Genomic DNA, 21,031 nt, shown 5'->3' on the forward strand with positions numbered 1-21,031 from the left:
CCCCCCCTCCTTCCTTCTCTCCCCCCCCCTCCTTCCGTCTCCCCCTTGCTAATAAGAAGCTGTTCACACATTTGTAAGGTTTACCATTTTATTTATAATAAGATAACAGATCATCTCGGCTCGGCAGCCTTGTCCTGCTCTGTAGGTTCTGCCTGTTCTGTAGGTTCTGCCTGTTCTGTAGGTTCTGCCTGTTCTGTAGGTTCTGCCTGCTCTGTAGGTTCTGCCTGTTCTGTAGGTTCTGCCTCCTCTGTAGGTTCTTCCTGCTCTGTAGGTTCTGCCTGTTCTGGCAGCTTCTCCTCCCACGCCTACGGAGCAGATGCTGCTTTCTCCAGCGCTTGCTGCACCTGAGTCGTTACCAGATGTCCGTTTTTTCCCACATATGCCCTTTATCAGGGTCTGTGACATCATCCGGGAGCATTCCTGACACTCAGGTTATTTCGGCCGGGCGCTCTCTCACAGGCCCTGTGGTTTCGGCCGGGCGCTCTCTTACAGGCCCTGTATTTTCGGTCAGGCACTCTCTCACAGACCCCTTGTTTTCGGCCGGGCTTTGTGGGCACGGTCAGTAAAGAGTCCACACAACTGCACTTGTGCTGAAACAATAATTTTGGTGGTTTTATTTTCTTCACAAGTAGACAAAGTTAGGTACACTGTCCCTTTAAGGCAAAACAAAACCATAAACAGAAAAGCCTACTCCACGTTAGGGAGACTGACTAAACAGAACAGGCCCTGACTAACCGACTGGTTAGCTAAGCTAATTACCAGTTAAAACAGGTCACAGCATAATACAGCACATCTGTAATCAACATAAGTTCTTATCGGAGGTGCTGGGGGTCCGTTCCAGGAGATTCCAGGTAATCCCTCTGTTACACCTTGCAGACAGGTCAGCCCTGCTTCCTTAGCAGACAAACCCTGTGTCCTTGCAGGCTTGTTCAACTTCCGTTGCTGGGTGTGTGTCCAGTCGGGCCCGGGGGGACCGTTCAAACCCCCGTCCTGGCAAGTTGGAGAAAGACTCAGTTCTGGCTGACTGCCTTTTAAACCTCTTGCAATCAGGCGTTTACTAGAAATAGCTTAGAAGACCCGACACTGGCGTTGTCTCCTGTGCCTGAACAGAGAGCGTTAACTCCTTCACTCTCTCACAGGGAAATTGCTGCTTTTAAGGAGAATATTCAGCCAATTCAATAACTATCAGAAATGCAACATGTGGGCTGGTCTTCCATCACTCGTCCCAGTTGGCCCTTGTTAGAATAAACTGCACTCGCGTCTCTCTGTGCCTCCGTTGGTCATCAGGATGTTATTGATGCTGTTACAGGGAGGCGCTCCCCGTCCTCCTCCTCCTCCTCCTCCTCCTCCTCCTCCTCCTCCTCCTCCTTCTTCTCCTTCTCCTCCTCCTCCTCCTCCTCCTCCTCCTCCTCCTCCTCCTCCTCCTCCTCCTCCTCCTCCTCCTTCTCCTTCTCCTCCTCCTCCTCCCCAGGCTGATGAATGAATGATAACTCCTCCCGGCTTCAGCATTTATAGCTCCCCAACATTCAGTGTATTATGATGTCTCGACGAGCTCACGTGACCTCACAATGCTGTCACCCGTCGCCGTCGCCACCGGCGAAAGTTATGTTTCGCCGGTCGGCCGCATCGCGGGATTCCCGCGATTTGATTTGTTCGAGGGCCTGTCACGTGACGCGACGGCCCTGGAAAAATCAAATTTTGCCGGCGGCGGGTTTTCGCGACGGCGCTCTGTTGCTTGTCGCCGTCGCGTGCACTATAAGCGCACGCGGCGGCGGCGGCAATGCTTTTGTTTTTTGGCGAAGTCGCGTCGCCGGCACTATAAGCGCGGCCTAAGTGAGCGCTTCAGTACTTACCGTGCACTTCAGGACTGGGACAACCAGCCAGGGCAGGGGGTTCCAACCTTTGTTTGGTGAAGGAACCCTAAGTAAATTCTGAGGATCCCCAACCCTCTCTAATAGCGCGTCTGAGATCAGATGCATTGTAAGGAACCCCAACCCTCTCTAATAGCGCGCCTGAGATCAGATGCATTGTAAGGAACCCCGACCCTATCTAATAGCGCGTCTGAAATCAGATGCATTGTAAGGAACCCCAACCCTCTCTAATAGCGCGTCTGAGATCAGATGCATTGTAAGGAACCCCAACCCTCTCTAATAGCGCGTCTGAGATCAGATGCATTGTAAGGAACCCCAACCCTCTCTAATAGCACGTCTGAGATCAGATGCATTGTAAGGAACCCCGACCCTCTCTAATAGCGCGTCTGAGATCAGATGCATTGTAAGGAACCCCAACCCTCTCTAATAGCGCGTCTGAGATCAGATGCATTGTAAGGAACCCCAACCCTCTCTAATAGCGCGTCTGAGATCAGATACATTGTAAGGAACCCCAACCCTCTCTAATAGCGCGTCTGAGATCAGATGCATTGTGAGGAACCCCGACCCTCTCTAATAGCGCGTCTGAGATCAGATGCAGTGTAAGGATCCCCGACCCTCTCTAATAGCGCGTCTGAGATCAGATGCATTGTAAGGAACCCCAACCCTCTCTAATAGCGCGTCTGAGGTCAGATGCATTGTAAGGAACCCCAACCCCCTCTAATAGCGCGTCTAAGATCAGATGCATTGTAAGGAACCCCAACCCTCTCTAATAGCGCGTCTGAGATCAGATGCATTGTAAGGAACCCCGACCCTCTCTAATAGCGCGTCTGAGATCAGATACATTGTAAGGAACCCCAACCCTCTCTAATAGCGCGCCTGAGATCAGATGCATTGTAAGGAACCCCAACCCTATCTAATAGCGCGTCTGAGATCAGATGCATTGTAAGGAACCCCGACCCTCTCTAATAGCACGTCTGAGATCAGATGCATTGTAAGGAACCCCAACCCTATCTAATAGCGCGTCTGAGATCAGATGCATTGTAAGGAACCCCAACCCTCTCTAATAGCGCGTCTGAGATCAGATGCATTGTAAGGAACCCCGACCCTCTCTAATAGCGCGTCTGAGATCAGATGCATTGTAAGGATCCCCAACCCTCTCTAATAGCGCGTCTGAGATCAGATGCATTGTAAGGAACCCCAACCTTCTCTAATACCGCGTCTGAGATCAGATGCATTGTAAGGAACCCCAACCCTCTCTAATAGCGCGTCTGAGGTCAGATGCATTGTAAGGAACCCCAACCCTCTCTAATAGCGCGCCTGAGATCAGATGCATTGTAAGGAACCCCAACCCTATCTAATAGCGCGTCTGAGATCAGATGCATTGTAAGGAACCCCAACCCTCTCTAATAGCGCGCCTGAGATCAGATGCATTGTAAGGAACCCCAACCCTATCTAATAGCGCGTCTGAGATCAGATGCATTGTAAGGAACCCCGACCCTCTCTAATAGCGCGTCTGAGATCAGATGCATTGTAAGGAACCCCGACCCTCTCTAATAGCACGTCTGAGATCAGATGCATTGTAAGGAACCCCAACCCTATCTAATAGCGCGTCTGAGATCAGATGCATTGTAAGGAACCCCAACCCTCTCTAATAGCGCGTCTGAGATCAGATGCATTGTAAGGAACCCCGACCCTCTCTAATAGTGCGTCTGAGATCAGATGCATTGTAAGGATCCCCAACCCTCTCTAATAGCGCGTCTGAGATCAGATGCATTGTAAGGAACCCCGACCCTCTCTAATAGCGCGTCTGAGATCAGATGCATTGTAAGGAACCCCGACCCTCTCTAATAGCGCGCCTGAGATCAGATGCATTGTAAGGAACCCCAACCCCCTCTAATAGCGCGTCTGAGATCAGATGCATTGTAAGGAACCCCAACCCTCTCTAATAGCGCGTCTGAGATCAGATGCATTGTAAGGAACCCCAACCCTCTCTAATAGCGCGTCTGAGATCAGAAGCATTGTAAGGAACCCCAACCCTCTCTAATAGCGCGTCTCAGATCAGATGCATTGTAAGGAACCCCGACCCCCTCTAATAGCGCGTCTGAGATCAGATGCATTGTAAGGAACCCCGACCCTCTCTAATAGCGCGTCTGAGATCAGATGCATTGTAAGGAACCCCGACCCTCTCTAATAGCGCGTCTGAGATCAGATGCATTGTAAGGAACCCCAACCCTCTCTAATAGCGCGTCTGAGATCAGATGCATTGTAAGGAACCCCGACCCTCTCTAATAGCATGTCTGAGATCAGATGCATTGTAAGGAACCCCAACCCTCTCTAATAGCGCGTCTGAGATCAGATGCATTGTAAGGAACCCCGACCCTCTCTAATAGCGCGTCTGAGATCAGATGCATTGTAAGGAACCCCAACCCTCTCTAATAGCGCGTCTGAGATCAGATGCATTGTAAGGAACCCCAACCCTCTCTAATAGCACGTCTGAGATCAGATGCATTGTAAGGAACCCCAACCCTCTCTAATAGCGCGTCTGAGATCAGACGCACTGTAAGGAACCCCAACCCTCTCTAATAGCGCGTCTGAGATCAGACGCATTGTAAGGAACCCCAACCCCCTCTAATAGCGCGTCTGAGATCAGATGCATTGTAAGGAACCCCGACCCTCTCTAATAGCGCGTCTGAGATCAGATGCATTGTAAGGAACCCCGACCCTCTCTAATAGCGCGTCTGAGATCAGATGCATTGTAAGGAACTCCAACCCTCTCTAATAGCACGTCTGAGATCAGATGCATTGTAAGGAACCCCGACCCTCTCTAATAGCACGTCTGAGATCAGATGCATTGTAAGGAACCCCAACCCTCTCTAATAGCGCGTCTGAGATCAGATGCATTGTAAGGAACCCCAACCCTCTCTAATAGCGCGTCTGAGATCAGATGCATTGTAAGGAACCCCAACCCTCTCTAATAGCGCGTCTGAGATCAGATGCATTGTAAGGAACCCCAACCCTCTCTAATAGCACGTCTGAGATCAGATGCATTGTAAGGAACCCCAACCCTCTCTAATAGCGCGTCTGAGATCAGACGCACTGTAAGGAACCCCAACCCTCTCTAATAGCGCGTCTGAGATCAGATGCATTGTAAGGAACCCCGACCCTCTCTAATAGCGCGTCTGAGATCAGATGCATTTTGAATTCTTCTTTATTTGATACAATTTTCAAAATGACCAGAAAATTGCAGGGAACCCTTTAGGGGCGCCAGGGGAACCCCGAGCTCTGCTCTATCCTGGTCAGCTTTACCTTACATTTCCATCGTTCTACTGAGACACATACATGACCCATCGTGACCTGGCGTTTTCCCCCCAGCTCTCCTCTATCCTGGTCAGCTTGACCTTTACATATCCGTCGTCCTACTGAGACATTATTGCCACAGACGCGAGGGGGCCTTCTGAAAATGTTAGCGTGCTAGAGTGCAAGCTCTTCTGCAACTTGAAATGAACGAATACCGCTGGCACAGCCCAGAAGGAGGTCCCAGAGCTGGACCAGGGAATATTGGATTTCCCCAATACAACTGTGTGCTTTTGAACACTTTAAGGGTACGTCCCGAGTAGCTCGCGCCGGAAACCAACACTAGGACGCCGACGTAGTTGCGCACGTGCACATGCGCAACGGGGAGACTCGCGCTGCAAACCAGTTTGTATTTCTCGGCGCGACGGCCGGGTGACGTGAGCCGGGCGCGCCCCAAACGAGGGCCAACCGGCTCCGTGACGTCACGGCCGCGCCCCCCCCCCCCTCCCGACACGCCTCCCCGTCGACCTCTGCCTGCAGAACAGGACGTCTCTCCTGCTGCAGGCGAGCGCGCCGCCGCGTCGAGGAGCGCGGAAGCGGGCGCTCCCACTATAGCCCAAGGCCTAATGCTGGAGTGCCGACTCGTTCTGCATTTGGTCTTCGGGTGACGCGTGTGTGTATGTATATATAATGCTCTTCATCAGTCGGCTTTCTCCCACCTACGAGGATGAGTCGGATTTAATGTCTGTAGATACAACAAACATTTTTTTTACTGACGGGGACATGTTTAATAGGTTCCATGGCGTCCAGCGGGACACCCTTTTGTTTGTTTATTACAAGTATTTTGACGTTTGTGTGTGTTACTTATATGTGTGTATTGTGTGTCTTTATTTATATAGCGCCATAAATGTACATAGCGCTTCACAGTAGTAATACACGTCATATAAATAACAAATCATATAAATAACCGATCGTGGGAATAAGTGCTTCAGACATACTGTAAAAGTAACATTAAGGAAGAGGAGTCCCTGCCCCGAGGAGCTTACAATCTAATTGGTAGGTAGGGAGAACGTACAGAGACAGTAGGAGGGAGTTCGGGTAAGTGCGTCTGCAGGGGGGCAAGCTTTACTTTTAACGCCTTCATGATCAACCCAAGCTTTGCAGGGGGGGGGATGTTTCACAATATTTATCATATTACCGGATACAAATCAGCGAGTTGATTGGACAGCTGCGTTACTGCGTCTCTGCAAAGCAACAATGTCTGTGTCCCTTCAATAAATAACCACCGTGAAGAAGTAGTTAACGTGCCAGTAAACACTCCCTTGATTGGCTAACAGGTAGAGCAAATAGAAATCTTGCGGGCACAGTCACGTCTCGGCCAGGTCTGCAACCCTGTCTTTTCCCCCCCGTTATCTCTTGTCATACACTGCTTCCCCTGCAGCCAAGGATTCTGGGTAATGATATGCAAATGAGCACACTGTTTCACCCTTTGCTTCACGTAGAGTAATTCGGCGATGCTATGTAGCGCTCGTGTTTACTAAACGGCGCTATTCCATACGACCTCTCCCCGGGAGAATCCTAAGGGTCCCTGGAAGTTCAATGGGTTGGACGGTGCCTCGTGGAATGGCGCTGCTTAGAAAATGTGGCCACGAGTATTGTGTTCGGCAGTGCGGTTACAAAGGCATTGGCCACGGCGGGGGTGGGGGGACCCATCTCTCTCCCTAATCCCACCCCCTTTATCCGTCTCTGTCTCCCCAATCAGTCGCGGTGTACAACTTTGACAAGACCAAGCAGTGCGTCGGCACAATGACCATCGAGATAGACTTCCTGCAGAAGAAGAACGTGGACTCCAACCCCTACGACACGGACAAGATGGCAGGGGAGTTCATCCAGCAGTTTAACAACCAGGCCTTCTCCGTGGGCCAGCAGGTACGTCCGGCAACCCCGGGAGGAAGCCCGGGCGCCTGCAGGTGGCCGGGGCACTCTCGGCCGATAGGAGCTCGTACACTTTATGTCCATTCCCGCTCCTTGATCCATGACTGTACTACTAGGGATTGAGCATCCAGCCAAGCCACCTCCCTCAATCACTACCACTCTCCGAGCACCCCCCCCAACCTCAAGGGATTCTGGGACGTGTTGGTCTTTCACTAGTGTAATATTTTAGGAGTGGAGCTAGTCGCTCTGGTTCGATCTCTGTGTGGAGCAGTTGGAGTTTCCGATGTAGCGAGTGTGGTGGAAAAACTCAGTGCCACACTTATTCTTTTTAGGTAAAAACAATCTGTTGGAAAAACGTTCTTGCAGCAGCTGCTGCTTGCAAGAGTGACATTGACATAAAAATCAAGACATGCGTGTGATCTAACATACATGCACCGAACTATAGGCTCTATCTTATGCCAGGTGAAGGGGCGGGCATATTTAATATCACAATAAATTAATATCACAATGTCGGCACTTATCACGTCATTGGACATCTTCCGTTCCCTTATCTGGTTTTTCTTACAGTTACTTGGTTATACATTTTGCAATATGTTTGAGCAGATTAAGCAAAAAAAAGAAAACGCACGTGCTAAGCTGCCTCATCTTTCTCAAGGCCGACAGACGGTACATCTCTGTCTCTCTCTCTCTCTCTCTCTCTCTCTCTCTCTCTCTCTCTCTCTCTCTCTCTCTCTCTCTCTCTCTCTCTCTGACGCTACAAGGGCGGGGGTTTAATAGATAAGACAGGAGGCCCAGCTAAGCCAAGAAATTACAGTTTCAGCATTAAGGAAAGTTCGAAGGAACCTGCACGGGCAGACGCGCAGACACGCACAGACACGCACACGCGCTTACACAGACACGCGCAGACACGCACAGACACGCACACGCGCTTACACAGACACGCGCAGACACGCACAGACACGCACGCGGTTACAAAGACACGCGCAGACACGCGCAGACACGCACAGACACGCACACGCGCTTACACAGACACGCGCAGACACGCACAGACACGCACACGCGCTTACACAGACACGCGCAGACACGCACAGACACGCACACGCGCTTACAAAGACACGCGCAGACACGCACAGACACGCACAGACACGCACAGACACGCACACGCGCTTACACAGACACGCGCAGACACGCACAGACACGCACACGCGCTTACACAGACACGCGCAGACACGCACACGCGCTTACACAGACACGCGCAGACACGCACAGACACGCACACGCGCTTACACAGACACGCGCAGACACGCACAGACACGCACACGCGCTTACACAGACACGCGCAGACACGCACAGACACGCACACGCGGTTACAAAGACACGCGCAGACACGCGCAGACACGCACAGACACGCACACGCGCTTACACAGACACGCGCAGACACGCACAGACACGCACACGCGCTTACACAGACACGCGCAGACACGCACAGACACGCACAGACACGCACACGCGCTTACAAAGACACGCGCAGACACGCACAGACACGCACACGCGCTTACACAGACACGCGCAGACACGCACAGACACGCACACGCGCTTACACAGACACGCGCAGACACGCACACGCGCTTACACAGACACGCGCAGACACGCACAGACACGCACACGCGCTTACACAGACACGCGCAGACACGCACAGACACGCACACGCGCTTACAAAGACACGCGCAGACACGCACAGACACGCACACGCGCTTACAAAGACACGCGCAGACACGCACAGACACGCACACGCGCTTACACAGACACAGACACGCGCAGACACGCACAGACGCACACGCGCTTACAAAGACACGCACAGACACGCACACGCGCTTACACAGACACGCGCAGACACGCACACGCGCTTACACAGACACGCGCAGACACGCACAGACACGCACACGCGCTTACACAGACACGCGCAGACACGCACAGACACGCACACGCGCTTACAAAGACACGCGCAGACACGCACAGACACGCACACGCGCTTACAAAGACACGCACAGACACGCACACGCGCTTACACAGACACGCGCAGACACGCACAGACACGCACACGCGCTTACAAAGACACGCGCAGACACGCACAGACACGCACACGCGCTTACACAGACACGCGCTTACACAGACACGCGCAGACACGCACAGACACGCACACGCGCTTACACAGACACGCGCAGACACGCACAGACACGCACACGCGCTTACACAGACACGCGCAGACACGCACAGACACGCACACGCGCTTACAAAGATACGCGCAGACACGCACAGACACGCACACGCGCTTACAAAGACACGCGCAGACACGCACAGACACGCACACGCGCTTACAAAGACACGCACAGACACGCACACGCGCTTACACAGACACGCGCAGACACGCACAGACACGCACAGACACGCACACGCGCTTACACAGACACGCGCAGACACGCACGCGCGCTTACACAGACACGCGCAGACACGCACAGACACGCACACGCGCTTACACAGACACGCACAGACACGCACACGCGCTTACACAGACACGCACACGCGCTTACACAGACACGCACAGACACGCACAGACACGCACACGCGCTTACACAGACACGCGCAGACGCGCACAAACACGCACACGCGCTTACACAGACACGCGCAGACACGCACAGACACGCACACGCGCTTACACAGACACGCGCAGACACGCACAGACACGCACAGACACGCACACGCGCTTACACAGACACGCGCAGACACGCACAGACACGCACACGCGCTTACACAGACACGCACAGACACGCACACGCGCTTACAAAGACACGCACAGACACGCACACGCGCTTACACAGACACGCGCAGACACGCACAGACACGCACACGCGCTTACACAGACACGCGCAGACACACGCAGACACGCACAGACACGCACAGACACGCACACGCGCTTACACAGACACGCGCATACGCAGACGCGCATACACAGACACGCGCATACACAGACACGCACACGCGCTTACACAGACGCGCATACACAGGCAGACGCACGCGCATACACAGACACGCGCATACACAGACACGCACACGCGCTTACACAGACACGCGCAGACGCGCATACACAGACACGCGCATACACAGACACGCGCAGACGCGCATACACAGACACGCGCATACACAGACACGCACACGCGCATACACAGACACGCGCATACACAGACACGCACACGCGCATACACAGACACGCGCATACACAGACACGCACACGCGCTTACACAGACGCGCATACACAGACACGCACACGCGCTTACACAGACACGCGCATACACAGACACGCACACGCGCTTACACAGACGCGCTTACACAGACACGCACACGCGCTTACACAGACACGCGCATACACAGACACGCACACGCGCTTACACAGACGCGCATACACAGGCAGACGCACGCGCATACACAGACACGCGCATACACAGACACGCACACGCGCTTACACAGACGCGCATACACAGACACGCGCAGACGCGCATACACAGACACGCGCATACACAGACACGCACACGCGCTTACACAGACGCGCATACACAGGCAGACGCACGCGCATACACAGACACGCGCATACACAGACACGCACACGCGCTTACACAGACACGCGCATACACAGACGCGCAGACGCGCATACACAGACACGCGCATACACAGACACGCACACGCGCATACACAGACATGCATACACAGACACGCACACGCGCTTACACAGACACGCGCATACACAGACACGCGCATACACAGACACGCACACACGCTTACACAGACGCGCATACACAGGCAGACGCACGCGCATACACAGACACGCGCATACACAGACACGCACACGCGCTTACACAGACACGCGCATACACAGACACGCGCAGACGCGCATACACAGACACGCGCATACACAGACACGCACACGCGCTTACACAGACACGCGCATACACAGACACGCACACGCGCTTACACAGACACGCGCATACACAGACACGCACACGCGCTTACACAGACGCGCATACACAGGCAGACGCACGCGCATACACAGACACGCGCATACACAGACACGCACACGCGCTTACACAGACACGCGCATACACAGACACGCGCATACACAGACACGCACACGCGCTTACACAGACGCGCATACACAGACACGCACACACGCTTACACAGACACGCGCATACACAGACACGCACACGCGCTTACACAGACGCGCATACACAGGCAGACGCATGCGCATACACAGACACGCGCATACACAGACACGCACACGTGCTTACACAGACACGCGCATACACAGACACGCGCAGACGCGCATACACAGACACGCGCAGACGCGCATACACAGACACGCGCTTACACAGACACGCACACGCGCTTACACAGACACGCGCATACACAGACACGCACATGCGCTTACACAGACACGCGCATACACAGACACGCACATGCGCTTACACAGACGCGCATACACAGACACGCACATGCGCTTACACAGACACGCACATGCGCTTACACAGACACGCGCATACACAGACACGCACATGCGCTTACACAGACGCGCATACACAGACACGCACATGCGCATACACAGACACGCACATGCGCTTACACAGACACGCACATGCGCTTACACAGACACGCGCATACACAGACACGCACATGCGCTTACACAGACACGCATACACAGACACACACATGCGCATACACAGACACGCACACGCGCTTACACAGACACGCGCATACACAGACACGCACACGCGCTTACACAGACACGCGCATACACAGACACACACATGCGCTTACACAGACGCGCATACACAGACACGCACACGAGCTTACACAGACACGCGCATACACAGACACGCACACGCGCTTACACAGACGCGCATACACAGACACGCGCATACACAGACACGCCCATACACAGACACGCACACGCGCTTACACAGACGCGCATACACAGGCAGACGCATACACAGACACGCGCATACACAGACACGCACACGCGCTTACACAGACGCGCATACACAGACACGCACACGCGCTTACACAGGCAGACGCACGCGCATACACAGACACGCGCATACACAGACACGCACACGCGCTTACACAGACACGCGCATACACAGACACGCGCAGACGCGCATACACAGACACGCGCATACACAGACACGCACACGCGCTTACACAGACGCGCATACACAGACATGCATACACAGACACGCACACGCGCTTACACAGACACGCGCATACACAGACACGCACACACGCTTACACAGACGCGCATACACAGGCAGACGCACGCGCATACACAGACACGCGCATACACAGACACGCACACGCGCTTACACAGACACGCGCATACACAGACACGCGCAGACGCGCATACACAGACACGCGCATACACAGACACGCACACGCGCTTACACAGACACGCGCATACACAGACACGCACACGCGCTTACACAGACACGCGCATACACAGACACGCACACGCGCTTACACAGACGCGCATACACAGGCAGACGCACGCGCATACACAGACACGCGCATACACAGACACGCACACGCGCTTACACAGACACGCGCATACACAGACGCGCGCAGACGCGCATACACAGACACGCGCATACACAGACACGCACACGCGCTTACACAGACGCGCATACACAGACACGCACACACGCTTACACAGACACGCGCATACACAGACACGCACACGCGCTTACACAGACGCGCATACACAGGCAGACGCATGCGCATACACAGACACGCGCATACACAGACACGCACACGTGCTTACACAGACACGCGCATACACAGACACGCGCAGACGCGCATACACAGACACGCGCATACACAGACACGCACACGCGCTTACACAGACACGCGCATACACAGACACGCGCATACACAGACACGCACATGCGCTTACACAGACGCGCATACACAGACACGCACATGCGCTTACACAGACACGCACATGCGCTTACACAGACACGCGCATACACAGACACGCACATGCGCTTACACAGACGCGCATACACAGACACGCACATGCGCATACACAGACACGCACATGCGCATACACAGACACGCACATGCGCTTACACAGACACGCACATGCGCTTACACAGACACGCGCATACACAGACACGCACATGCGCTTACACAGACACGCATAAACAGACACACACATGCGCTTACACAGACGCGCATACACAGACACGCACACGCGCTTACACAGACACGCGCATACACAGACACGCACACGCGCTTACACAGACACGCGCATACACAGACACACACATGCGCTTACACAGACGCGCATACACAGACACGCACACGAGCTTACACAGACACGCGCATACACAGACACGCACACGCGCTTACACAGACACGCGCATACACAGACACGCGCAGACGCGCATACACAGACACGCCCATACACAGACACGCACACGCGCTTACACAGACGCGCATACACAGGCAGACGCATACACAGACACGCGCATACACAGACACGCACACGCGCTTACACAGACGCGCATACACAGACACGCACACGCGCTTACACAGGCAGACGCACGCGCATACACAGACACGCGCATACACAGACACGCACACGCGCTTACACAGACACGCGCATACACAGACACGCGCAGACGCGCATACACAGACACGCGCATACACAGACACGCACACGCGCTTACACAGACGCGCATACACAGACACGCACACGCGCTTACACAGACGCGCATACACAGGCAGACGCACGCGCATACACAGACACGCGCATACACAGACGCACACGCGCTGACACAGACACGCGCATACACAGACGCGCGCAGACGCGCATACACAGACACGCGCATACACAGACACGCACACGCGCTTACACAGACGCGCATACACAGACACGCACACGCGCTTACACAGACACGCGCATACACAGAAACGCACACGCGCTTACACAGACGCGCATACACAGGCAGACACATGCGCATACACAGACACGCGCATACACAGACACGCACACGTGCTTATACAGACACGCGCATACACAGACACTCGCATACGCGCATACACAGACAAGCGCATACACAGACACGCACACGCGCTTACACAGACACGCGCATACACACACACGCGCATACACAGACACGCACATGCGCTTACACAGACACGCGCATACACAGACACACATGCGCTTACACAGACGCGCATACACAGACACGCACATGCGCTTACACAGACACGCACATGCGCTTACACAGACACGCGCATACACAGACACGCACATGCACTTACACAGACGCGCATACACAGACACGCACATGCGCATACACAGACACGCACATGCGCTTACACAGACACGCACATGCGCTTACACAGTCACGCGCATACACAGACACGCACATGCGCTTACACAGACACGCATGCACAGACACACACATGCGCTTACACAGACGCGCATACACAGACACGCACATGCGCTTACACAGACGCGCGCATACACAGACACGCACATGCGCTTACACAGACACGCGCATACACAGACACGCGCAGACGCGCATACACAGACACGCGCATACACAGACACGCACACGCGCTTGCACAGACGCGCATACACAGACACGCACACGCGCTTACACAGACACGCGCATACACAGACACGCACACGCGCTTACACAGACGCGCATACACAGACGCGCATACACAGGCAGACGCACGCGCATACACAGACACGCGCATACACAGACACGCGCTTACACAGACACGCGCATACACAGACGCGCGCAGACGCGCATACACAGACACGCGCATACACAGACACGCACACGCGCTTACACAGACGCGCATACACAGACACGCACACACGCTTACACAGACACGCGCATACACAGACACGCACACGCGCTTACACAGACGTGCATACACAGGCAGACGCATGCGCATACACAGACACGCGCATACACAGACACGCACACGTGCTTACACAGACACGCGCATACACAGACACGCGCAGACGCGCATACACAGGCAGACGCATGCGCATACACAGACACGCGCATACACAGACACGCACACGCGCTTACACAGACACGCGCATACACAGACACGCGCATACACAGACACGCGCATACACAGACACGCACATGCGCTTACACAGACACGCGCATACACAGACACGCACATGCGCTTACACAGACACACAGACACGCACATGCGCTTACACAGACACGCACATGCGCTTACACAGACACGCGCATACACAGACACGCACATGCGCTTACACAGACACGCATGCACAGACACACACATGCGCTTACACAGACGCGCATACACAGACACGCACATGCGCTTACACAGACGCGCGCATACACAGACACGCACATGCGCTTACACAGACACGCGCATACACAGACACGCGCAGACGCGCATACACAGACACGCGCATACACAGACACGCACACGCGCTTGCACAGACGCGCATACACAGACACGCACACGCGCTTACACAGACACGCGCATACACAGACACGCACACGCGCTTACACAGACGCGCATACACAGACGCGCATACACAGGCAGACGCACGCGCATACACAGACACGCGCATACACAGACACGCGCTTACACAGACACGCGCATACACAGACGCGCGCAGACGCGCATACACAGACACGCGCATACACAGACACGCACACGCGCTTACACAGACGCGCATACACAGACACGCACACACGCTTACACAGACACGCGCATACACAGACACGCACACGCGCTTACACAGACGTGCATACACAGGCAGACGCATGCGCATACACAGACACGCGCATACACAGACACGCACACGTGCTTACACAGACACGCGCATACACAGACACGCGCAGACGCGCATACACAGGCAGACGCATGCGCATACACAGACACGCGCATACACAGACACGCACACGCGCTTACACAGACACGCGCATACACAGACACGCGCATACACAGACACGCGCATACACAGACACGCACATGCGCTTACACAGACACGCGCATACACAGACACGCACATGCGCTTACACAGACACACAGACACGCACATGCGCTTACACAGACACGCACATGCGCTTACACAGACACGCGCATACACAGACACGCACATGCGCTTACACAGACGCGCATACACAGACACGCACATGCGCATACACAGACACGCACATGCGCTTACACAGACACGCACATGCGCTTAGACAGACACGCGCATACACAGACACGCACATGCGCTTACACAGACACGCATACACAGACACGCACACGCGCTTACACAGACACGCGCATACACAGACACGCACATGCGCTTACACAGACGCGCATACACAGACACGCACACGCGCTTACACAGACACGCACATGCGCTTACACAGACACGCACATGCGCTTACACAGACACGCGCATACACAGACACGCACATGCGCATACACAGACACGCGCATACACAGACACGCACACGAGCTTACACAGACACGCGCATACACAGACACGCGCAGACGCGCTTACACAGACACGCGCATACACAGACACGCACATGCGCTTACACAGACACGCGCAGACACGCACAGACACGCACACGCGCTTACACAGACGCGCATACACAGACACGCACATGCGCTTACACAGACACGCGCATACACAGACACGCACACGCGCTTACACAGACACGCGCATACACAGACACGCGCAGACGCGCATACACAGACACGCGCATACACAGACACGCACACGCGCTTACACAGGCAGACGCATACACAGACACGCGCATACACAGACACGCACACGCGCTTACACAGACGCGCATACACAGGCAGACGCATACACAGACACGCACACGCGCTTACACAGACGCGCATACACAGACACGCACACGCGCTTACACAGACACGCGCATACACAGACACGCGCATACACAGACACGCACACGCGCTTACACAGACACGCGCAGACGCGCATACACAGACACGCGCATACACAGACACGCACACGCGCTTACACAGACACGCGCATACACAGACACGCACATGCGCGTACACAGACGCACAGACACAGACACGCACATGCGCATACACAGACACGCACATGCGCTTACACAGACACGCACATGCGCTTACACAGACACGCGCATACACAGACACGCACATGCGCTTACACAGACACGCATACACAGACACACACATGCGCATACACAGACACGCACACGCGCTTACACAGACACGCGCATACACAGACACGCACACGCGCTTACACAGACACGCGCATACACAGACACACACATGCGCTTACACAGACGCGCATACACAGACACGCACACGAGCTTACACAGACACGCGCATACACAGACACGCACACGCGCTTACACAGACGCGCATACACAGACACGCGCATACACAGACACGCCCATACACAGACACGCACACGCACTTACACAGACGCGCATACACAGGCAGACGCATACACAGACACGCGCATACACAGACACGCACACGCGCTTACACAGACGCGCATACACAGACACGCACACGCGCTTACACAGGCAGACGCACGCGCATACACAGACGCGCGCATACACAGACACGCACACGCGCTTACACAGACACGCGCATACACAGACACGCGCAGACGCGCATACACAGACACGCGCATACACAGACACGCACACGCGCTTACACAGACGCGCAAACACAGACATGCATACACAGACACGCACACGCGCTTACACAGACACGCGCATACACAGACACGCACACACGCTTACACAGACGCGCATACACAGGCAGACGCACGCGCATACACAGACACGCGCATACACAGACACGCACACGCGCTTACACAGACACGCGCATACACAGACACGCGCAGACGCGCATACACAGACACGCGCATACACAGACACGCACACGCGCTTACACAGACACGCGCATACACAGACACGCACACGCGCTTACACAGACACGCGCATACACAGACACGCACACGCGCTTACACAGACGCGCATACACAGGCAGACGCACGCGCATACACAGACACGCGCATACACAGACACGCACACGCGCTTACACAGACACGCGCATACACAGACGCGCGCAGACGCGCATACACAGACACGCGCATACACAGACACGCACACGCGCTTACACAGACGCGCATACACAGACACGCACACACGCTTACACAGACACGCGCATACACAGACACGCACACGCGCTTACACAGACGCGCATACACAGGCAGACGCATGCGCATACACAGACACGCGCATACACAGACACGCACACGTGCTTACACAGACACGCGCATACACAGACACGCGCAGATGCGCATACACAGACACGCGCATACACAGACACGCACACGCGCTTACACAGACACGCGCATACACAGACACGCGCATACACAGACACGCACATGCGCTTACACAGACACGCGCATACACAGACACGCACATGCGCTTACACAGACGCGCATACACAGACACGCACATGCGCTTACACAGACACGCACATGCGCTTACACAGACACGCGCATACACAGACACGCACATGCGCTTACACAGACGCGCATACACAGACACGCACATGCGCATACACAGACACGCACATGCGCTTACACAGACACGCACATGCGCTTACACAGACACGCATACACAGACACACACATGCGCTTACACAGACACGCACATGCGCTTACACAGACACGCATACACAGACACACACATGCGCTTACACAGACGCGCATACACAGACACGCATACACAGACACACACATGCGCTTACACAGACACGCACATGCGCTTACACAGACACGCATACACAGACACACACATGCGCTTACACAGACGCGCATACACAGACACGCACACGCGCTTACACAGACACGCGCATACACAGACACGCACACGCGCTTACACAGACACGCGCATACACAGACACACACATGCGCTTACACAGACGCGCATACACAGACACGCACACGAGCTTACACAGACACGCGCATACACAGACACGCACACGCGCTTACACAGACACGCGCATACACAGACACGCGCAGACGCGCATACACAGACACGCCCATACACAGACACGCACACGCGCTTACACAGACGCGCATACACAGGCAGACGCATACACAGACACGCGCATACACAGACACGCACACGCGCTTACACAGACGCGCATACACAGACACGCACACGCGCTTACACAGGCAGACGCACGCGCATACACAGACACGCGCATACACAGACACGCACACGCGCTTACACAGACACGCGCATACACAGACACGCGCAGACGCGCATACACAGACACGCGCATACACAGACACGCACACGCGCTTACACAGACGCGCATACACAGACACGCACACGCGCTTACACAGACATGCGCATACACAGACACGCACACGCGCTTACACAGACGCGCATACACAGGCAGACGCACGCGCATACACAGACACGCGCATACACAGACGCACACGCGCTGACACAGACACGCGCATACACAGACGCGCGCAGACGCGCATACACAGACACGCGCATACACAGACACGCACACGCGCTTACACAGACGCGCATACACAGACACGCACACGCGCTTACACAGACACGCGCATACACAGACACGCACACGCGCTTACACAGACGCGCATACACAGGCAGACACATGCGCATACACAGACACGCGCATACACAGACACGCACACGTGCTTATACAGACACGCGCATACACAGACACTCGCATACGCGCATACACAGACAAGCGCATACACAGACACGCACACGCGCTTACACAGACACGCGCATACACACACACGCGCATACACAGACACGCACATGCGCTTACACAGACACGCGCATACACAGACACACATGCGCTTACACAGACGCGCATACACAGACACGCACATGCGCTTACACAGACACGCACATGCGCTTACACAGACACGCGCATACACAGACACGCACATGCACTTACACAGACGCGCATACACAGACACGCACATGCGCATACACAGACACGCACATGCGCTTACACAGACACGCACATGCGCTTACACAGTCACGCGCATACACAGACACGCACATGCGCTTACACAGACACGCATGCACAGACACACACATGCGCTTACACAGACGCGCATACACAGACACGCACATGCGCTTACACAGACGCGCGCATACACAGACACGCACATGCGCTTACACAGACACGCGCATACACAGACACGCGCAGACGCGCATACACAGACACGCGCATACACAGACACGCACACGCGCTTGCACAGACGCGCATACACAGACACGCACACGCGCTTACACAGACACGCGCATACACAGACACGCACACGCGCTTACACAGACGCGCATACACAGACGCGCATACACAGGCAGACGCACGCGCATACACAGACACGCGCATACACAGACACGCGCTTACACAGACACGCGCATACACAGACGCGCGCAGACGCGCATACACAGACACGCGCATACACAGACACGCACACGCGCTTACACAGACGCGCATACACAGACACGCACACACGCTTACACAGACACGCGCATACACAGACACGCACACGCGCTTACACAGACGTGCATACACAGGCAGACGCATGCGCATACACAGACACGCGCATACACAGACACGCACACGTGCTTACACAGACACGCGCATACACAGACACGCGCAGACGCGCATACACAGGCAGACGCATGCGCATACACAGACACGCGCATACACAGACACGCACACGCGCTTACACAGACACGCGCATACACAGACACGCGCATACACAGACACGCGCATACACAGACAC

General features: G+C 55.0%; 1 protein-coding gene across 1 annotated transcript in view; it reads left to right on the forward strand.

Moving 5' to 3' along the window:
- The window catches only part of LOC142486590 (vesicle-fusing ATPase-like), a 91,741-nt gene that overhangs the window by 23,112 nt on the left and 47,598 nt on the right, over positions 1 to 21,031 (forward strand). Inside the window, 1 exon segment of the mRNA XM_075585169.1 lies at positions 6,928 to 7,094. Within this exon segment, the coding sequence (XP_075441284.1) occupies positions 6,928 to 7,094 (167 nt within the window).

The sequence above is a fragment of the Ascaphus truei genome, unplaced genomic scaffold (genome assembly GCF_040206685.1).
Source record: "Ascaphus truei isolate aAscTru1 unplaced genomic scaffold, aAscTru1.hap1 HAP1_SCAFFOLD_967, whole genome shotgun sequence".
NCBI lineage: Eukaryota > Metazoa > Chordata > Amphibia > Anura > Ascaphidae > Ascaphus > Ascaphus truei.